We start from the raw sequence: 23686 nt of genomic DNA, 5'->3' as shown, positions 1-23686 counted from the left end.
ACCTAAAGGTAAACCTGTTTCTCCATCACAGCTCTGATGGTTCAGTAAGGACATCTCCTGGTTTCATCTTCATGTTTCCCTCTCACCACATATCCAAACCGACATCATGACCAGCAGCTTTACAGCTGTGGCTCCAGCAAACATCAGCTGATACTAGAAATTAATATTAAATAAATTCTAACAAAAGCTGATCAAGCTTAAACTGCTGCTGCTGTTTAGCGCGACATCCGCTGGTTTCCTCTTTCTGGTGCAAAGTGAGCGATAAACAAAGAAGAGAGAAAAGCCAATCAGCTGATCATTGATCAGTTTCATGATTGAAGGAGCAACAGGAGAGGGAGGGTGAGAGGATGAGAGGAGAAGAAACAGCTGACAGCATAACGACAGAAAAACTCCAGCTTTGTGTCTTTTTTTAATTCTAGCTGAAGTCCGGGACAAACTGTTCCTTTTCAGCTTTTTTTTTCTTTTTACCGGAAGGTTGGCAACTCTAATAACCTTATGAATAAAATAAAGTTCACTATCAGTAACATCATAGCACCACCCAGCTGTATAGAAACTCCGTCATGCTAGCTAGCACGCAGTACGAGTTATTGTAACTGACTGTAAAAAGTCAGCACAACGAAAATAAACTCCACCTAAACTTGGTTTATATCTGATCCAGATAGACTGCAGGCAGAGGTGGGTAGTAACGAGTTACATTTACTCTGTTACATTTACTTGAGTAAGTTTTTGAAAAAAATGTACTTTTAAAGTACCTTTTTTGCACAATACTTTTTACTTTTACTTAAATACATTTGTGAAGAAGAAACGGTACTTTTACTCCGCTACATTTGCAAAATTCGACTCGTTACTTTTTGAAAAAGTAATTCGTTTAACACATTAGAAGTAGTCTTTTTGCCAAGTACTATTTTACTCTTACTTGAGTAACTTTTTGACGACTACTTTTCACTTTTACTTGAGTAATAATAGTTTAAGGTAATGCTACTCTTGAGTACAATTTCTGGATACTCGACCCACCTCTGACTGGTAGTAACAGGTAAATGAACTTTTTTTTTAAAAATTATTTGAATATATATGAGTGCTTGTGTATGAATACACAAACAATACACACATGCTTTCAATTGTGTAATTTAAGTGATCTAGTAGCTCTGTTTTGGAAGTTCAGTTAATGCTAGAAAAGTGTTTTGGAGTTTGTACGTGTTTTGTCTCTAGGGGCCACCGTAAATATTTATATATAAACATATAGAAATAAAACCACTTTTTTTTTTACATTAGTAGTTCCTTTTGTGCATAATTTTATATTATTGTTAATAAATTAATTAAAGCAACAAAACAACCTGAAGAGCCGGTTCAGAGCCGAAAGAGCCGGCTCTCTAAAAAGAGCCGGAAATCCCATCACTAGTCTGTGAGCGCAGAACGTGCTCACAAAGCAGCAGATTGGGGATGACGTCACACACATGGGTCCTCTGTCAGAATATAGGAAAACCTGGACATTTTTATCAATCTCGAAAATCCCCCACGGACAGAACGTGAAAAGAGGACATGTCCGGGAAAAAGAGGACGGTTGGTCACCCTGCTTTAGATAAACTATTACTAAGCTAGCTAACAAGCTAACTTAGCATGCTCCTGTTAGCTGTTTACATAAAACAGAATAAATACAGTTTAACACATTCTGATGAATCCTTCAAATAAATAATTTGTTTGTTATGAATTTTTATTTGGAGTTTCCATTTAAATATTTCACACACAGGTGGAATACATGTTCAGTTTCTTTGACTCCCTGTAACGATACACTTTATTCTTTAAAAATAAAAATCCATTTAAAACAATTCACATTTTCAGCGGCCCACTTTCAAAAGCATCTAAGCACTGAGATCATGTCTTTGTCTTCACTGACAGCCGGTGTCGACAGGATTTTCTGCTTTAATATACGTGATGTGTGTTTCTATGCACATTTCTTAGAGTCCATTTAGCGTGCAGAGGTGCTTTTGGATGCCAGGCTTTGTTACAGCAGAGATCTTTTCACTCGTTGAACATCAATACTTATTTATCTGTCTGCAATCCCGACAGGCATAATGTCATCTGAACACACAGTTTGATCATTTCCAGTGCAAATGATTAAAAGTGGAAAACGGAATAAATTAAGAACACAACAGCAGCTGAATGCATGTATTCATCACTCCTTGGAAAAAAGTAATTACACTCATATTTATTATGAGGAACACAAATAAATGCTATGTCTAAAATGTACTGTGTACTCTCAAATATCATACAACTGTCATTTTTAGTGCAATTTCATTTGTTTACACCACAACTTGCTTTCCGTCCCTTTTCCAAAAGCTGCATGGAGAATGAAATTATCAAATGTTAGCCTGCAAGTGTATAAGTGTGTGTGTGTATGTAAAAAAACATATATACATACATATATATGTATATATATATATATACATATGGGGGAAAAACCATGATGGTCAGCTTCACATCGTGGGCAAAAGCTGCAGATTTTCTGCACAAGTCGTGATTTTGGTTGAGCGCCGAGGTACTGAGGCGCGGCTACACGATGCAGCACGATGTTGGTCGTGGCCTTGCTGCAGGCAGCGCTGCAGCTGACCTCCTCACTAATGCTACTAAAATTTGAAGCTTTTGTGAGACTCTGTATGAATAGCGGGGCTTTTAGGCTCACAAGCTAACATTATCCTTCTGCAGTGCATCTTTCTATGGTGCTTTCCAGTCCACCACTTACAGCTGCTGCTCTCTACATTCCTATGGTCATTGCAGTTTCTCACAGTTCTGTACAGTATTGCACAATTCAAGTTCATCTACTGCCTCCAAACAGTGGTGAGGACTAATATTCGATGTCCAACGTCATAATCATTAATAAACTGTTGTTATCCAGAGTAAATAAGACGCATTCCTTCAAGCAGGTAAAAGATTCAATTATCAAGTAATCACCCCACCGTACATTCAGTGAAACAAAGTCAAAGTAAACACCGGCTCCTGGACAGCTGACGAATTCTTCGTCTCCTTGTGGTTTTGGCGTAGCCCCCTGTCCTGACTTTGGTTTTTATGCATGTGTAGCACTGAGCACAGATACAAGTGCAGCAACACTGTGTGACCACTCGTCTCCAAGATGAAAGATTACGGTTTAAAAATGCTGTCATTCATTTACTGAGCAACCCAGTGCTGGCTATTTACAAACAGGAAATCAATGACCCACTGTTGTAACTAGAGATAAATGACTAGATATACCGATTGTGCAAATATGCCGTAGTGTCCAGTGTAGATTTTGTCAAATGAGAATCTGTCTATTAAAACTTAACACTTAAATCAGACAGAAGAGAAATAACCTAATCCCAGGCTTCACGTTGGGACTGTGCAAAGATGGGTGTTACCTTCTACTGCGATAGATTTCAGAGAGCCTTCTTTATGGATTTTAACACAGCCTGATAGAAACGCGAACACGCTTATCTCTCTGAAGGATATGATTTTTTTCAAATGCCTAAAGTATACCTCAAAATCTACACTCCTACACAGACTGAGAAAATCACATAAAATCTGCCAAAGTTTGTTCTTTGATACAAATACATCATATTCTTAATAAGGATAAACTAATAAAAAATATTCATCTGTCGTGAAATCTTTATAGGAAGAAAAAGTCACCTCTCCAAGCAGGAACTCCCTCTCACACAAAGACTAAAGTGCAGGAGCCAAGAATGCACCGTCTGCATCCATCCGGCTTAATATCAGAGTCTAGATGTAAGGCTGTCGTAATGCTCTTCTGTGATTGGTTAACTGTGAAAATCATAGTCACTAACATCTTTTTTCGCCATGTGGGTATCGTTCACGCCCACAGATCAGACAGCTGATAGATCCGATGAAGTCAAAAAACCAGGAAGTAAAAGCTTTGATCAAAACGACTGCAGAGACCTTTTTCTGTTGTAGGCATGTGGATGTATAAAGAATAAAATCAAAGTCACTTGTAGGAAATAGCCTGGCAGGGCCTGGGGCTCAAACTGGTGCCCACTGGAGTACAAAGCGTAACGGCAGCGTCTGTGACCTGCAGACACAAACAGGAGAAAGGAGCATCAGAAACTGAGCACACAGTTTTCAGTCATCGGTGTGGCATCACGTTCATTTTCTTATTAAAAATAATGCAGATGAGGTTACAAACCTTTACATTACAAAAAACGTCTAGTTTTATAGAAAAGCAGCCTGAACGCTGAAAGCTCTGCCTCCCGTTCTCCTTTAAACGAACCAGAAGCGGTCTGCGAGCGAGGAGCTCTGTGCTGATGTGGTGCTGCGAAGTCTTTGACATAAGGGCCAATCTGATTATTCAAGGATTTTAAATTCAGTTCCAGATTTAACAGGAAGTCAATATGGGAGAAATATGCTCTCTGTTTCTGGCTGGGTATCATCTGAGCAGCAATGAAAATGTATGCTGATGATACTGCCTGAGGGAAGCATGTATAATGTAAACAGGGCCGGCCGCGGCGCAGAGCCCACTGGAACCCCATAATTAACCTTAATTTGTGAAGAAGACTCCCCATTTATATTAAAAATTGGAGCATATTAAAGAGATTTGGTTCATCCGCTGCACGCAGTACATTTAAAGCCTACAGCATGCTAATCTCTGTAATAAAATATAAAGGTTTGAGGTGTCAACCTGAGGTCTAGCAGGCTCTAAGAGTATCAGCTGTAACCTTCACTAAAGCTGTTTCTGTGCTGCGATCAGCTACTCTTTCAGGAGTTTGGACATGTGGGTCAAGTGATGTCTTTATAATAATGGTTTCATTCATGCAAGCATTAAAGCCACTCAGTTTATTTAAAAGTGACAACAACTATTTATACTTTCAAGAGGTCACCATAGCAGGTACCTCCACAGATCTGATGCAGCAGATTCTTAAACTTCCTCCCTGACACATCCCAAAGCAACGTGAGTCTCCTCCTGAGCCCAAACCAAGGATTCAGCCGCCCCCTCAGTCCCAGGTTGCTTAACTAATGATCTACGAGGTCGATACACAGAAGCTAAAATGTTCTCGTCATCCAAAGACTTCTGAACCTCTGAAGTCTGATTCTGACCACACGGTGGCAAACCTGAACAGGAATCAGAGAGCAGGTCTGCTGTGTGCGAGCAGCGAGGAGCTGTGTCACGATTTTTATATCTGTTAATACATTACAATGTTTATTTTCAGTGTAATACCAGGGGGATCTATGAACGAACAATGAGAAGCTGTGTCTCATTGTGTACGGGCAAAAAGTCTATTTAAATCACAAAAAGTTACCAAAACACTTTCCAGCAGCTAAACGAATACGATTCAGTCAGATGCAGCATGCGTGTGGTTTGTGGCTGATGTGAGAAATACGCTGATTAAATCATTTCTTCGTGACGTGACAACACTGTAAAAAACAGTCCTGCATTCGTGCACAAAGAAATGGATTTGTTTGACAGTTCGATTAGTCTGATGATCCTCTGACAATATGAAGCTGCATTGACATTAGTCTTAAACAAGAGACTTTTACCTTTCACCTCAGAAAGGACTGTTCACGGCACAAATTCACTGTTCTTCACAGCCAGCGGCTGGAAAAGCCTCGACTTCCTGGTTCTGGAACATGTACTGTGAAAATAAACATGCACACGTTAAAATAAATCCCAACAGAAACGTTTCATATTATATCAAACAATTTGTTTACACAACAAATATGTGAGGACTGCACTGTACAAAACTCAGTATGAGCTAATAAATCATTCACTCATTCATGTTGTTATGAAATATCCATGCTAATAAACACCAAGGCTGTAAATGCTGGGAACAGAAAAGATTATGAACAAACGTGGCACTAAAGGGAGCTTTGAACATTTAATAAAAGGTTGTAATTTTAGTGGCTTTAAAACATCCAAAATACACCAAATCACACTTTATGTGTTCTTCATACAAAACTCTGAATTTTATGTATTTATAATTACTGAATAATCTCAGCTCAATTTTATTTACAACAACCAACTTGATGCACTTTATACTGTAAGGTAAAGACTCTACAATCACACAGGGAAAATGTCAACAATCAAGTGTTCTCATCTAAATTGAGGAGGAACAGAAGCAGGATGAAGAATGAATTAAGACTCAGACCACAAGTTAAAGTAACAGTTGTATTAAACAGAACTAGCAGGGCTCCACAGCTGGTCTTTGTGTCTTCAGTCAACATGAGTGGGCTGTGGGGGGGTATCTGAAGCCACCCGTGTTGCACATGTGAAATATAGGATGGCAGATATAACAATGTGGTGACACAGGATCAGAAAACACTGTAATTATAAGACAGTTTAACAGAGTGCAGTGCTGGGGTTTTGTGTTTTTGTAGGATAGCAGGAACATTCAGGGTCAACAATTAGGAAAAGGCAGTTAGCAGTGGTTGATCTGAAAAAACACTTCAGATCAACATGTCTGTGAAGGTTCTCAGTCATCCAGGTCATCGTAGTCAAGGAGCTTGCAAACAAAAGCGTCTGGACTTCTTTAAGTTGCTTGAAGACGTTTCACCTCTCATTCGAGAAGCTTCTTCTGGCCAATGTTCACATTTTGGACAGAGATGGTTTGAAAGAGGAGTGAAAGAAGCATCTATGTCCACTGTGAGCGACCATCTTTGAACAGAGGCGGGGTTTACGACACCAACTCTCTGCCATCAATAATCCAGTTTTGAGATCCCTTCCCAGACGCCTTAACACCCACTCACATCCTGGACCATCTGACCTCAGGAATTCGCATGATAAGGTGGGGCCAGGTTTCACAATGAACACACCCGAAACTCTGGCTGATTGGGACCCACGCCCAGTTTCACACCTTGGCTCAGGCGATTAGAGGATCATCAGGGGGTCCTTTGTCCCTCTGTGGGGGGAAACTCCCACTAGGTTTATATCTGGGACTCTCCACCATTTGACCTTAGAACTGAAGAAGCTTCTTGGATGAGAGGTGAAACGTCTTCAAGCAACTTAAAGAAGTCCAGACGCTTTTCTTTGCAAGCTCCTTTGACTTCAGATCAACATTTCATGGCACTAGGTTACCATGTGACCATTCTTCAAGGCAATTTTTAAAAATGCAGATCTCTCAAAGTGGGTTTTTAAAAAGCCAGATGTTGGTGACGATGTATCGAGAAAGAGGGCTGCACCTCTGAGGCACGAAAGTGGGGGAAAATCTGACTGAAGAAACTCCAACAATAGTGACCGAGGAGAAAGCCAGAAAAGGCACAGCCTTCCAAAGTGTTCCCAAAACCTTCACTGCTTGAGCTGGCAGCAGACATTTAGCCAGAGTTGGGTTGGTCTGCAGTGCATGGACAAATTATGTTTATTTACTTCAACTCCAGCAGACACACGAGCAGGTTTCCCCTGCTGCTGTAGATCATTCCAAAGTATCATGGTGACTGACTGATGAGAACCCCAAGGCTTGAGAGGAGAGAAACTTTGTGCTACAGGGTCTGAACATACTCATTTTTACCCCCACACAAGAGTGCTGGCACCACAGGAAAGGCTGAGATGCTTTACAAAATAAGAGACTGGGAGCTCCGGTGTCAGAGTCAGTTCATCATCACAGACTGGAGGCTGAGCAGGAACCAGTGTTTTTAAAATGTTCACAGGAACCAATCAGCAGGTGACACATCAATAGACCAGCCCATGGGATCAACCAATCAGGAGGAGATCTGCAGAAGACTCTCAAAGATCCTCAAAGGTGGAGAGGTCTCATACAAAACATCACTAAACTCCAGTGAATATGAGGCTGTAAGAAGAATATTTTGTCCTCCTGCAGCTGCTGGTAGTGAGAGCTTCCCACAAGGTGAACGGTATAAAAACATCTGGAGTTTGTATCAGAGTCACATTCTGCTTCCTTAAGTGTCTCTGTCACAGAGCAGTATGGAGCTGCTGTAGTAAAGCTCCACCTGCTGGGGCTTTTTCACACTGCACTGATGTGACTGATCCTGTTACAGCATTCACTTTGTAGCTGATCAGTGTTTTCACACTGATGCACATCATCGTAGTGAAACTGAAGCACTTGTGTTGCTGTGCGGAAAAATGTCTAAGAATCAGATGAACATTGAATTTAATGTTACTGAAACTGGAAATAAAATAGAAGATGAAAGTCTCTCCATCATCGCCACGTGCTTGCTCGTAGGGGATTGTTGGGTCTTTTCAATATTATTGAGCTGGTTTACCTCCCAGTGACTAAAGCTTTGAGAGTCACATGACTAAACTTACTGGTTTGAGGTTGGGCTCCATCTCTGTGAAGTTCCACTCAGTCAGAGGCAGACTTAGACTGAAAGGCTAGAAGAAACAGGGGGGAAGCAGCATAATGATATGAATACAATAATACACTCCGCTGGCTGCTGTCTATAATCATTAGGGATGGGTACCGGTATCATGGCACCGGTTCTGACATAAACGGTAGTAACCAGACCGAAAAGCAGAGCACATTTCGGTGCTTTATTTCTTCTTTTTTTTTTACTGAGATGTCACACACTTTGGATTCTAGCCAATCATTTTACGTTTCAGAGGATAGTAGGCGGGGCCAGGTACGTACGTTCTGTTAGAGCTACAGATTAAAAATGTCCAAGGAGGACCGGTCAAAGTCTGGCTGTACTTCACAGCAAAAGATGCAAACTCAGCAGCAACAAGTGCTTTAAGCTGATACTGTGATACTGTCAAAGGAGGTAACACCTCAAATCTGATGAAACACCTGGCGACGCATAGCGTTTTTTTAAAGCCGAGAAATGCGCCGTATTTGATAGCTTGCTGCGAGACCTCACACCGAGCACATCTACTGCGGGTGTGGTGCCTGTTATCGACCCGGAGTTAGCAACATCCCCCAAAAACCCGAAGAGGAGAGTCCTGGCCCCTAGCCCTGCCAGTGTAGCAGAAATGATGAGGATGATGATGCAGCAGCAGCCGTTCTTCTCTGCGTGAGTAGCTTCATGTTGTTCGTGTGTAATTTACGTTGAGTAGGCTAACCACGTTATTACATTAATGCATGTAAGGTGAACTAGCAAACATCATCATAGCTACATGCGGCTGTCTTCTTGTTTGATGGCAGATGCTCCCTTCACCCTGGCCAAAAAGGCTAAAATGACCAAAGAAAAAGTGGAAAACAGCTAAACTTTGGACAAAGTTTGTTTTTTCCATTGTTTAAGCACTGCTTCCAGCCAAGAGTGATGCCATAAATCCCCCATAGCTGCAGAAAAGGCTAACATTGTTATCTTTTTACAAAAAACAGCTGAACATGAGAGGTTTTTGGACAAAGTTGGTGTTCTTGATTCTTTAAGCACCGGTTCGAGCACCGTTTAAGCACCGGCACCGTTTCAAAAGTACCGGTTTGGTACTGGTATCAGATAAAACCTAAACGATACCCATCCCTAATAATCATCAAACTGACATCGGTCAGCCTGATGTCGCAAATATCTACTGACATCCATGACAGCACTGGTCCCAGCTTCCACAGCGTTTTGCTGATGGCTCCTAAGAAGCAGATGCTGCAGCTCCTCCAGACTCATGTCCACATTCTCCACTGTGTCTGCAACCTCAGCTCTGCACACACACATGGAGGATGTGTTATACAATTCATACACCTCACAGTACTTTTCTGTTGCATTACATTTTTCATGACTTCGTCCACCTGTGAGCACCTACCTCTCCAGAGCAGGTCTCTTGCTCCTCCTCTCCAGCATGGAGCCTACAGAGCCCCTCCCCTCCAGAACAGATTGGACCATTGCAACAGGAAGGACAGGTGGTTCAGAGGAGCACACCTCACACGGGGAGGTCAACGCTACAGCCTCTCCTCCCGGTACACTGCTTCCTTTTCCTCCCCCTCGTACCCCTGGACTCACAGGCTCCTCTTTGATCAGCATCATGCACTTCTCCCTACAAGCAGAGTCACACGTTGTGTGTTAAAAGTAGCTTTTAATAGTGAGCCAAGAAAGTCACACATGGATCTCCTACCTAGTCTCATCAGGCTGCATCTGCAGAGCCATGCTCGCCTGAGACATATCAGTAACATCGGATATAATCGGTCCTCCTGCAAGTCCGCTAGCAGAGCAGGAAGCAGTATCACTGGATGGCTGAGGGCAAAGAGGAGAGGACTGTGATGCATGTTTGCTCTAATAAATTTAGCACCAATGAAGTTGAAGATTTTCAGGATACTTGTATTTAGTTAAAAAAACAAAACAACACACAACCTAGAATCTGTTCAAACATATCTGGTTGTGAGCCCACATAAATGCTTTTGGTTCCTGAAAACAGTTGAAGTCAGAATTTCGTTGGACTCGTTTAGACCTTTTTTCAACTTCAACACTTCTGTGATTGTTGCCTTTGCAGCAGAGCCTGTATGTAACAGTCCTTTACAGACTCATGTGTTTGACCTCGGACTGCAGTGAAGCACATCGGTGGCCCCCTAAATCTGTCACTGCACATTGCTTCCCCCTAGTGGTGACGTACAGTAACAGCTGGATTGATGGCGCTGGAGTGTTAGGATATGTATTCAAACAGATGAGGACAAAATGATTAACCCCTCCTATTAAAGGTTAAAAAGTGCATCAGTTATAAACACGCTTGTCTAAAATGGAAAAAAATAATTGTTGATGTTCATAAAATAGGAGATGGATCCAAAGTTATCATTCCAAGTATCATGAACTGGAGTGAGAAGTTTCATCAAAGAAAGCTGGACAGTAAAGAGCCAGTCTGTCAGAGGTAGGAAGCAAAAGATTTCAAAGAAGGAAACTAGTGAGAGATGTGTTTACAGCAGAAGAACGACCGAGACACTGGTGAATGACTTGGCCGAGTTGGGAACTGAAGTCTCAAAGAAGATAATCACGAGAAGCCTGCACAGGAACAAAACTCCACTTCTTCAGAAGAGACGTCTTCAAGCCAGAAGACTTTGGTCAGATAAGACAAAACTGGAGCTCTTTGGCTAGAAACACTACTTATATCTGAAGAGGCCTCTCCTGTTTGAAGAGCCACCTCCACAGGACAAGACTCAGTGGTCCATCTGCATCTAAAGGTCAAAGGTCACTCTTTTGAGGACGCCAGTGTTCACATCTTAGACAGAGAGGACAGATGGTTTGAAAGAGGAGTGAAAGAAGCATCTATGTCCACTGTGAGCGACCATCTTTGAACAGAGGCGGGGTTTACGACACCAACTCTCTGCCATCTATAATCCAGTTTTGAGATCCTTCCCAGACGCCTTAACACCCACTCACATCCTGGGCCATCTGACCTCAGGAAATCACATGATAAGGTGGGGCCAGGTTTCACAATGAACACACCCGAAACTCTGGCTGATTGTGACCCACACCTGTTTTCACACCTTGGCTCGTGGGATTAGGTAGAGGATCAATAGGGAGTCCATGACCCTCTTGGGGGAACACTCCCACAGGGCTTAAATCTGGGACTCTCCACCATGAGAGGTGAAACATCTTCAAGCATCTCCAGATGCTTTTCTTCCCAAGCTCCTTAGACAACCCCAAGGACACCATTCCCACAGTGAGACACAACTGTGGGGAGTCGGGAAAGATAACAGAAGATTTTGAAAGAAAACCTCAAGCACTCCACAGTGAAGAACTACCTGCAGAAGGCCAAAGTGAATGTTATTGAATGGCTTGCACAATGCACTGATTTAAATCCCACTGAAGTTCTTCAGACTGAGGTAAATGCAAGAAGAGACCATCAAACATGGAGAAGCCTGAGAGCTTAGCCAAAGAAGAATGGGCTGTGATATTTCAGGCGATGTAGGTGCGAGTTGCCAAAACCTACAACAAAAGAATAGAATCTATTATCCAGCAAAAATGATATGATTCATTATTAGTATCAGAGGTGCTAATGATTCTGTCCTCATCTGTATAATAAATTATGATTTAACACAGTAGCTGTCATAGTTCTACATTTAGATTCATCAGTATTGGGAAGTGTGTATGTACTCGATCAGTTGGTTTTAAAGGTCATTTTAGAATCGCACATAGCCGAGCACTTAGGAAGGCCAGCTGTTTACCTCACAGCTGATTTGACTGCATGTTGCTACCAGCGCTGTTTGTGCTGAATGTGGAAGGTCAGCAGCAGCACAGCAGATTATTAATTATAGTTCCCAGTAAAATGTGTCCACACGGTACTTTCAACAAACTGAAAACCAGACTTGAGGTGTGTCGTTCTCACCGACTGGATGTAGAAGGGCTCGTGGATGGCTTCCATCTGGTGACTATGGCTGAACTTGGAGGCAGGAGGGCTGGGAGAGCCATCGTCCAACATCAGAGGCCTGGAGGAAGCGTTATTGTTTCACTAAGTTATAAAACAGTAGTAATATCAGCTACGCACAATGATCATCAATGTACTAATTAACAAATGGTTAATTGGTGTGACTGGAGCAGACGTCTGTTTGTCTGTGGTGTTTACACTGAAACCTGCTGAATGCTACAGTTCTTTTCGATCCGTCTTTGTTACACGGCTTCATGTAATTAACAATGCTGTGTCACAAGATTCAGTCTTTCAAGAGCTCATGTGCTCCTTCGGTTTTGTATTTATTAACCAACAAGTCCATGCAGCAAACACATGGTTGTGTGTGTGTGCTTTATATCCACGGATAATAATCTCAACACTGAAGGGCAAAGTCAGCTGGCAGCAGCCAGTGGTGTGCTAGACCCCACCTCCACTGTTTTAAATCATTAAACTGGACCTCTGTGATGTGTATGTGGAATGTTTTTAATGGATTAACCAACAAACTGTATGCTTGTCTGTGGTGATACAGACCATCCAAGGAATCTGTGCTTCAGTTTACATGCTAACACTGTAACTATGATGGCAAACATGCTAGACTTGTGCACATGTTAAGACCCATGCAGAAATGAGCTCGAAGCTTTTTTAAAAGGTTAATTTTGGAGCAAGGAAACTTGCAGTGAGAGTAGATGAACTAGGACACAAAACCCAGATTGTGGAAGTGTATGAAAAAAAAGACACACATTTCTGCAAAGCATACATCTGAACTCTTCCCGACCCAGAAATACACATTTCTTTGGCACTTTTGTGTTGCGGCGTGCCGTTGCTTTCTCACGTCGGCCTCGTTCACTCTCAGTAACAAAGCTGAACCAGCATTTTACACACACAGCCTGTCGTGCAGGGTCGCGCACCCTGCTCTGCCTTCACTGTGTGTGTGTGTTTGTGTCTGACTGACTGATTCAGCACTTGTCTCCATTCACATCGCTTGTTGAGTTCGATTATTCAGTTTGTCAGCTGAGCCAGCCCTTCCCTCTGCCCCACTGTGGCCCTGTTTGTCTCACTTTTGTTGATTGCTCTACTGTGCGCCCGTGTGTGTTTGTGCACGGCTCTGTGTGTGTAGGTGTGTGTCTACTCACAGCTTTCTCTTTAGGCCCACAGTGCTGGGTGTGTTGGACTGCATCTGGCTGAACAGAAACTGAATCAGCTGGCAAAGACAGAACGAGCATGTGTGAATCAGCAGCTCACACAGGAAAACATCACCAACTCTCATTTTTACCTTCAGATATAAACAGAACAGGAAACTGAGAGACACGAGCCCTAACCTCCCCGCTCACATGTTCAGACGATGAACCTTTGTGTTTCTCAGGTCTGATGGTCTGAACATTTTCACTTTATAAACTGATTCATCTTTTTGTGAATCAGACATGCAGCAAAAGTGCTGATGCTTCAAGTAACAATCCAGTAAGCTAGCTGACGGTGTTAAAACAGCACTCTATCAAAGCAAAGGAAACAATGCTTTATGACGCCAGAACATTTACCTTCAACTCTAAAACAAAAAGTTCAAAAGAAATACTGTAAAACACTGTGATACAAGTGCCGTCGGTCCTGCATTCAAACGTCTCACAAATTTATACATAAATCACCTTAGCTGTGAAAAGAACTTCATTTACGTTCCACCACAGCGACGAACCCACAGAGAACAAACATCCACTGTGTAGTTTGAATAACGTCTGGAAGGAAAATTATATGCTGCCGACCTCTGGCAGGTTTCATCAGTTACAAAGATGCTGGAAGCTCAGCGATAACAGAAAGAAATGGTAACATCACCGAAATATAGCTTTGAAGTATTTGTTCAGTGTTTATTCCTTTAGAGTGGAAGATACATGTGAAATACAGAAGCGTGAATGGTAAATGGCCTGTATTTATATAGCGCTTTACTCGTCCCTAAGGACCCCAAAGCGCTTTACACATCCACACATCCACCCATCGGTGATGGCAGCTACATTGTAGCCACAGCCACCCTGGGGCGCACTGACAGAGGCGAGGCTGCCGGACACTGGCGCCACCGGGCCCTCTGACCACCACCAGTAGGCAACGGGTGAAGTGTCTTGCCCAAGGACTCAACAACCGAGACTGTCCAAGCCGGGGCTCGAACCGGCAACCTTCCGATTACAAGGCGAACTCCCAACTCTTGAGCCACGACCGCCCCGTGAGTCAAACGTGAAGGCAAAAACTTTCATTACTTACTTTTCTATCTGTGTTTTACATAAACATATAAATGCATCATGAGTACCCATAGACTGACCTTGTTCATGACTTTCTGTTGCTGCGTGTGGTTCTGTCTCAGTGACACCACCTCCCGCCACAGCACCTCATTCTGCCTGCAAACGGAGGGGAAACACTGCAGAGATCAGAAAGGCGGAACGAGCAGAACGAATGCGAAACATTACAAGTACGACCTGAACGTTTTGTTATAGCCACCTGTTTATAGACTAATTACGTTTTTAATAAGCAGAGTTAAAAACTGGGTTTCGATGTGATGCAAAGAAAAGAGCACAGTCGATTCTTCCATGAAGGTTTTTTTCACTACTTTAGGTTCATTCAGGTTAATCTCACGAGCATGCGTGCTTCAGGCACAAGCAGTGTTTCATTTAACCTGTCAGGCATCAGTGCACAGCAGAAATCTTTCAGCCAAACATGCTCAACAAGTTTAATCATGTGCAATCTCTATAATGTATTTATGACTCTATTAGCTGTCTTTTCCTCCATTTGCCTAAAAACAATCCACCCTGAGGAAATGAAGATTCTGTCTTTGTTTTGTTGATGTGCAAAAGAAGAAAAGTTTAAATAGTTGTGTTGGTTAAATCCCAAATTTCCCTCAATGTGGAAATGTGTGCAGGGTAGCTAAAGGAAGCAATGGCGTCACGTCGACATAAACACACAGCGATGATGTTCATCATCCACCTGCTGACACACTGACTTTCTGTGATGGATGTCCACACCATTGCTCACATACATATGCACGCACCTGTGTTCACGTGTGCTCACCTTTCTGAGAAGATTACCAGTGGTTACCGATGTGTGTGTGTGTGTGTGTTAGTCAGGTGAGCAGGTGAACATTCTCTTCTCTCATTAACAAACAATACGGAGCACAAAGCAGCCACACAACAGGCACAGCAGCTCTGTTCAGTAACAATAGTGTGTAGAAAAAAAGTGAGGTCATCTACTTAGCAAGAGAAACAAAACACAGGTTAGCTGCTGCTCTGACACAATCCCTGTCTTCAACATGGGCCAGCAATGTGTGAGTGTGTGGGTCAGATGACCACGAGCAGACATCGCTGTAGCATGGCTGTATTTATTTTACCAAAAACAAGTTCAGAGGACAAATAAAAAAAATGTTTTTAACTAGAAAAATGTGAAATATTTTTTCAAGGAGACAGAAGAGTCAGGAAGGGCATCGTTTCCCTGCCAGTGTAAAACTGAACAAGGACATTTTATGCAGCCCAACAAGCGTCAGTCATGTTTCTGGGCTCCACACACATCATACTTTTCAGCTCCCTCAGAGGTTAAAATGTTAAAATAAATAAAAACAGGATCACAACGATCCAAAAGGGCTAACTGTTTTTATTTAGGTGTCTACGCTTTAATAATTGTTAGTTAATATGAAAGACTGTGCTTATATTCTTCCAGAGAACAGCACAACACTCTTCCACAATCACAGTAATTCACATTCAAATTTCAGTCAAATATAAACTATTAAACGTTTCTGTGCTTACACGTGTTTATGACTGTAATAATCTACAAATGTAGTTTTTGCACCTACAGTAAAATAAACAAAGTGATTTTGCAGAACGTCTGATGCTCCAGTTCACACTGGACTGAAACGTGTCTGAAACTTCAGGCTTTGAGTCAAAGGGAACTTTTTTCAGCACGTTTGTGCGAATCGTCTGAAGTTGAGTGTTTTTATTTTCTGCTGCACTAAAATCCCTTTTACCTAAAAATCTGTTGAACTTTTGAAACAGTGTCGCCTCTGTGACAATGACAAATCAAAATCAAGAAGGGGCGGGACTTGTGATATCAGTTCGCACAGACCCACACAGACACACACAGACCCACACAGACACACACAGACACACACAGACACACAGACACACACAGACACACACAGACCCACACAGACACACACAGACACACAGACCCACACAGACACACACAGACACACAGACACACAGACCCACACAGACCCACACAGACACACACAGACACACACAGACACACAGACACACAGACCCACACAGACCCACACAGACACACACAGACACACAGACCCACACAGACACACACAGACACACACAGACACACAGACCCACACAGACACACACAGACACACAGACACACAGACCCACACAGACACACACAGACACACACAGACCCACACAGACACACACAGACACACAGACACACACAGACACACACAGACACACAGACCCACACAGACCCACACAGACACACACACAGACACACAGACCCACACAGACCCACACAGACCCACACAGACACACACACAGACACACAGACCCACACAGACCCACACAGACACACACACAGACACACAGACCCACACAGACCCACACAGACACACACAGACCCACACAGACCCACACAGACACACACAGACACACAGACACACACAGACACACACAGACACACACAGACCCACACAGACACACACAGACACACAGACCCACACAGACACACACAGACACACACAGACACACACAGACACACACAGACACACAGACACACAGACACACACAGACACACACAGACCCACACAGACACACACAGACACACAGACCCACACAGACACACACAGACACACAGACACACAGACCCACACAGACCCACACAGACACACACAGACACACACAGACACACAGACACACAGACCCACACAGACCCACACAGACACACACAGACACACAGACCCACACAGACACACACAGACACACACAGACACACAGACCCACACAGACACACACAGACACACAGACACACAGACCCACACAGACACACACAGACACACACAGACCCACACAGACACACACAGACACACACAGACACACAGACACACACAGACACACACAGACACACAGACCCACACAGACCCACACAGACACACACACAGACACACAGACCCACACAGACCCACACAGACCCACACAGACACACACACAGACACACAGACCCACACAGACCCACACAGACACACACACAGACACACAGACCCACACAGACACACACAGACACACAGACCCACACAGACCCACACAGACACACACAGACCCACACAGACACACACAGACACACAGACCCACACAGACACACACAGACCCACACAGACCCACACAGACACACACAGACACACAGACACACACAGACACACACAGACACACACAGACCCACACAGACACACACAGACACACAGACCCACACAGACACACACAGACACACAGACACACACAGACACACACAGACACACACAGACACACAGACACACACAGACACACACAGACACACACAGACACACACGTCCTGTACTCACTGCTTCATGTCCTGCATCTGACACTCCATGTTGTCCTGTTGTGTCCTGAGAAGCTGGACTTCGTACAGCAGCTTACTGAGGTCCTCCTGACGAACTTTAGTCTCTTCACTCTTCACTATGGACACCTGAAAACATGATGCATTCTGGGTAACTCATTTCCAAACTAACATTATGTTGTGTGTTCAGGTAAAAACACCTCAAATGATGAATAACTCCAGCAATTATCAAGCATCAATATCGGGTCCATTTTTCTCACTTTCCCACAAATGCAAAGGAAAAATCACATTTCTCATTTTTGAATGATTTGAATTATATGTTAAGATAAATCATAAGAACTTTGGCATAGAATTAATTTATGACAACAGAAATACTACAGTTCTACGGGCGTTTTACACGAATGGTAGTTCATGTCCACAAACTACACCAATGCTGTGTTTTCATGTCACGTTTTAAAATCTCCTTTATGTGAAAATTTGAACAGTGTTCAGTGAAAAAAGCTGCGCCTGAACTCTTGAAGTATGATGTTGTCACTGGATGTCCAGAGCTGAGGGAGATGGTTTGTTACAGACTGATATAAAAAGAAAACAATGATTTCTGTTTCTCAGATGTCTTTTTGTAAGAGAGAAATAATATTTTTTGTGCAAAACCCCTCTCTAAACGTGCAGCTTTACCTAACTGGACCAATAGCAAGGTCTTGGACTTTGGTCAAAGCACCACACTGTTATTGGCTTTGATAGAAGCGTCGTCTAAGGAGCTTGAAAAGAAAAGCATCTGGACTGGATCTTAATAATTTTTATGAAGGAAAACAAACAATTTAGCATAATGAAGAACTCCTTCAGAGACATTGCTCCTATCTGCATCCATACCTTTCTTTTGATGTGTTCCAGCATGTGCTCATGTCCCTGGAGGAAGTACAGATGTTGGAACTCTGTATCGTCTCTCTCAGGTTTCACCAAACCACTCTGCTCGATGTTTACCACCTTACGAAAACCATCTATAAGCAAAAAGTAGGACTGATAAATAAATGGAGAATGAAGAGGAGAGGAGAGGAGAGGAGAGGAGAAACTCACACATGTTGAGTTGCCGGACGAAGCTTGCCATGTTGTTGTGTTTAAAATATTTGGGCAAAACCTCCTTAGCAAAGCGACCCTGGTCAAACACATGGAAACTAGTCCCAGTCTGAAACAGAGAAAACACAGAAATGCAGAATCAGTTTTCAGGATCTCTGTGCATAGCTAATCCAGCACTGAGAGAAATACATCATTCATGTGCGTACTAATCTGTACTGAATCGTTTTTGTGTTGCAAACATTAGCGTACGGCAGCTCAGTGTGACAGGAAACACCGCTGTGATGTACTTTTCCTCAGATCAACCAAAAACATGAAGAAACTGAAGATCAGGTTAACTTTTAGCCTTTTTAAATGTGTTTACACATTGAGTGCGGTTACCATCGTGCTGCGTTTGATTCCATCTCTGGATTTCACAGACATCCAGGTAAGCTCTTACAAGTAGCTGAGTTAACTTTAAATAATAATACGTTATGAGTTATTAAATAATACTAACAATAGGGAGTCATCTGGAAAACTGGCCGATGCCGGGGTTCGTCTACAGATGACTGATCCCAATAATAACACATTTTAATCAGAACTAGCAGTGAGTAACGCCAGTAACGCAGCGCAGCACAAACTCGGTGTAAACATGAAAGTAAATGTTTGTCTATTTGGGAATTTGGTGTTTTGGTCAAGCAGAGAGTCTGTCAGTGATAAAATGCAACATCACTGTTTGAAACCAGGTGAAATCAACGTTATATGGATGCTGCATGTATTGGGGAACATTAAATGAATAACAACAGAACTTTTACCCAGTTTTTGCCCATTTTTGTCCTTTTTTTTCTTACCAGCAGGTATAAATTTGTACATTTTACCGAAATTCCGAAATTTTTGCGTTTCCGTGTGGACGAGGAATACGGAGTTGGTCACGCAGCGTCAAAGGTATGCGCCTTTTTCACGTCACACTGTGGCCACGTTATTGTTTACAGGAGATGAATCGCAGAATGGCAGATAGAGACAAAATACTGTTAATCTGACTGTCTGCAGGTTTACACGCAGTTACTGTCCCTCCATTTACAAAGGCAGAGGCGTCACGGTGGGATTATTTTACGTGTGGTTGGTTTTTTCCTGTGTAATAATGTTCAACATTGCTGTCAATACATTTTTCAAAAATGCCTCTCTGTGCAAAATGGGTGTAAAAACATAAACAGCTGTGGGATCCTGTTTGTCCGTGATTTGAACCGAGGGAACAAACTGTGGCAGGATCAGCCTGATGTTATTTGTATCCTGCTGTAACTTTGCTGTATAAAGAGCAAACATCTCCAACATGTCAGGAGCAGTTAGTCATTACAACAAGTGTTTGTGAACTAAAAATCAAGGATGTGGGATCCTGTTTGTCCGTGATTTGAACAGCCCAGCGCTGCTCCCGACACAGGGAAAACCAACCCTGCAGGGAGACCTACCTCAGCACCTGTGCAGGTGAAGCCAAAGGGCAGATTTGCTTCACCACATTTTCTAGTCTTTGGCTTAGAATGAAGTTGGTTTGGAAACATATTCAGCGATGCTTCATCTCCTGCTTTGCGTTTGTGTGGGCGCCCCGTGCTAGCAGTGTCCAAGCGTCCCCCCCTTTCATACCGCCCCCCCCCCCTTGCAATGGCTCAGCGCCCCACACTTTGGGAAGGTCTGCTGTAACTAAACGTTACACGCTTTGAAGGGGGTAACGCTTTTGTTAGCGGCTTTTGTTTGCATTTGTTAAAATAACTCAAACATGGATGAGCAGTGAGCTTTACATGCACAGCGGTGTTCTCGAGGACACATGGCAGAGCCTCTGTGCTGGATTTGTGATCATACTCGATGCCTTCACACTACACAAATAGATTTTTGTTACTATTTCAGATTAACAGAAATATTTACTTTACGATACTGTTCAAAGCTTTAGTCCACTGATGGAGTTACTTGTTACATAGGATCAATATCAGAAATGCAACTACTTAACAAGCTAAACAACCCAATAACAAAGCCTTGATACTGAAACCACTAAGTCACCACCAAATAAAGATCTTGCAACCGTACAATAAAGACATGTAGGATTTTTTGTACTGTTAAAGCTGCAACATCAGCTTCAACAGTTTCCCCAGAGCTTTAACAAGCTGGTCAGTCTCTCATAGACAACCTATGCCATATTCACTTCTTATATATACTGTACTAAAAATTAATATTAAGTAGTAACCATTAATATTAATGTAGATGTGACTCACGGCACTCCAGCAGATAAGGTGGTTGGTGTCTGGGTCCTCAACCAGGGTCCACAGCTTAGTTAGAAAGGCTGGAACATTACTAGTGTAGCTGCCATCCACACCAACCGCACCTGGAGACTCCTGCATAATGGCACCTGTCCGCTTCCAAGGCCTCTCACGAGGGAACAGAGTGTGCGAATGTATGAGGGTGAGTGTGTGTTTGTCTATATATGTGCACGCTCCCAGACTAGTCCATGTTTGAGAAACTCCTCTTCTGATGATCCCTTACTGATAATCCCAAGTTTGTCTCAGTGTCTTCGAGTCCATCTCAGTCAGCCGTGCGTCTCGCCGCGTGCTTCGTTTGTTTAATGAGTGTTTTTAAAATCTTCCTTCAGCCTGTTTTTCTCTTCCACTCTCCTCTCACTGTCCTCAGTACCACATCATCCATCCAGCTGAAAGCCATCACAGAAGGTCCATGTCAGCACACACACATGCACAATCCCGCCCCCCACCCCGGCCTCCCGCCCAGTCAAACAATACAGCATCCACACAAAAGCTTCAATAACACAGTGCTGTCCTACCATCAAAAGGCTACTGGTAAAAGTGAACAGCGTGCAGTGTGCCTTTATGTCAGCCAGAAAAGACAGAATTGATTCATTTGTGAGCATATCTTAAATATCTTTGTGTCATTATTAAGTACACATGTAACTCTTGTACAGTAAAACCACAGCAACAGACCAACTTTTTAATCATCTGAGTGAATCACAAACGAATGATGACTCGTGTCAGATATCTATCACTGCGGGTTTCATCTCAAGAGATTAAGTCCTTCTGTCGTTAAGTTCCAAAATCAGGCCACATTTTTAAAAGTACACAAAAAATTATTAGCAGTTCACCAGCAGATTCCCGTTTGACTAATGAGGAAGCACGCTCCGGCTCCCCGGAGGAGCCAATCATTCACCTCTAAACTATAATGTTGACCAAGCAGTAATGTCCAGGGCAGAAATATGAAGCCTACACAAAAGTGTCAGAAACTGCTGACACAAGTGTAGTCAACAGCTTTCTGCTAAACTTAGAAGTTGTTATGTGTGTGTGGGTTGCACACATACAGTTTATGGATGCAGCTTCCTACCCAGACTGCTAGCCTCAGTGGATAGCTTAGCACTCCATCCTCCTGTCCACATATAAATGGTAGTTTTATCTTCGTTTTGTATCTGAGTTTGTAGAATAAAGAACAGACTCATTAACTGATCAGTCACAGGTCAAAGGTCTTGACTATATTTGGTAACTGTTATCTCCAAAACCTCCAAAAAACAAAAAGTGCAAACTAATAGAAGACATCTTAGTGACCATGTCTGTCTTTCATGTTGAGGATGTAAAGGATAAATTTGTTAATGCTCAAAGACTATTAGCTATTGTTTATTTCAACTTCACACCAACAACCTCACAAAAAACCCACACGTAGCATTTTGTGAAACTGAAGGATAATGAAGGGTAGCCTGTAATCTTCTGGTGGTTAGTAAGAACCAGAGAGACCATTTGACATCTTTTGTGCAGCAGCACAGAAAGCACGAAGGCTTCTGGTCTAACAAACCCTCCACTGACACTGAGGAAGTTTCTGCCCCTCCTCAAAAAGCACCGATGACAGGTTGGGGATGACGATGGTTCCCTAAAGAATACAAAGATGACCCTCATCACCTCACATATGCTTTCATACATTTTCCAATGCTGTAAATATACGTTATTGTAAAAACGATAACTGCTGCCCTCACTTTTCTCTCAGCTGTTTAGCACAGCAGTAACATTTTCTCAAATGTTTTATTCAAGAAAATTATTTGTTTCTTTCATATTTAGCTTGGCTATCGAGTACGCCATTAACTCAGTGTCTTTAGTAGTGCGGTGAAAAATGCTGAGGGGAGCAATATTAGCCATCCTCCGGACCTCGTGAATAACAGCCTGCATGACAAATATGACACTATGTTGTTACCACATCAAAGAAACAGCAGCATCCTTCTATAATACATTATTTCAGACTATGTAAATATTCAGGCTACATTTATTGTACCTGTTTGTCTTATTGGTGACTTTAAAGCAATGACGGGTTAATAGTCTGTCTAAATAAATAAATAAACAAAATTAAATCTACCTGCACACAGAGCATCTTCAAAACTGGCTTGATCCTTCCCATCCACAGCTATGTCTATTTCCTGCTGACAATGCTCGGAGAAACACAGTTATCTTTAAGCTGTGTATACAACCACAATTCCAAAGACGTTAGTAGCTGCACCTGGTGTCAGTTTGTCCTGGCTGACCGACGTCTGTTATGGCCTCAAAATACTAATTACAGGCCAATTAAAGGAGGTTAGTTAATGAGCAGATCTCCTTGCTTTGCATTCAAATGCTATGTTGGTGGTGTCCGTCCATCCATCCATCCATCCATCCATCGATCTTCTTCCACTTATCCGGGTTGGGTCGTCGGGGCAGCAGCATAAACAGAGAAGCCCAGACCTCCCTTTCCTCAGCCACCCCTCTCCAGCTTATCCGGGGGAACACCAAGGCGTTC

The 23686-nt window shown here is 42.8% G+C and overlaps 1 protein-coding gene across 3 annotated transcripts; it reads right to left on the bottom strand.

Annotated features, from left to right (window-relative positions):
- Positions 1–1759: 1759 nt before the first annotated feature.
- Positions 1760–23663, bottom strand: hsf4 (heat shock transcription factor 4). Of its 3 annotated transcripts, none has more exons than XM_026176784.1 (14): positions 22233–23663; positions 21145–21575; positions 18908–19016; positions 18704–18831; positions 17838–17962; positions 14538–14613; positions 13369–13436; positions 12176–12275; positions 9971–10089; positions 9662–9892; positions 9442–9559; positions 8237–8302; positions 5518–5612; positions 1760–4054 (listed from the first exon to the last, which is right to left on the bottom strand). In XM_026176784.1, the coding sequence occupies exons 2-13, from the start codon at positions 21268–21270 to the stop codon at positions 5553–5555; spliced, it is 1326 nt and encodes a 441-aa protein (XP_026032569.1). In that variant the 5' UTR covers positions 21271–21575; positions 22233–23663; the 3' UTR covers positions 1760–4054; positions 5518–5552. The 3 variants fall into 3 exon arrangements, with proteins under 3 accessions (XP_026032569.1, XP_026032568.1, XP_026032570.1); XM_026176783.1 differs by having other exon boundaries at positions 21145–22337; positions 23270–23663; XM_026176785.1 differs by having other exon boundaries at positions 23270–23663.
- Between the last annotated feature and the right edge of the window lie 23 nt (positions 23664–23686).

The sequence above is a fragment of the Astatotilapia calliptera genome, chromosome 7 (assembly GCF_900246225.1).
Source record: "Astatotilapia calliptera chromosome 7, fAstCal1.2, whole genome shotgun sequence".
Classification (NCBI taxonomy): Eukaryota; Metazoa; Chordata; class Actinopteri; order Cichliformes; family Cichlidae; genus Astatotilapia; species Astatotilapia calliptera.
Note: the sequence above shows the minus strand (reverse complement) of the source record. Positions and strands in the feature narration are given on the sequence as shown.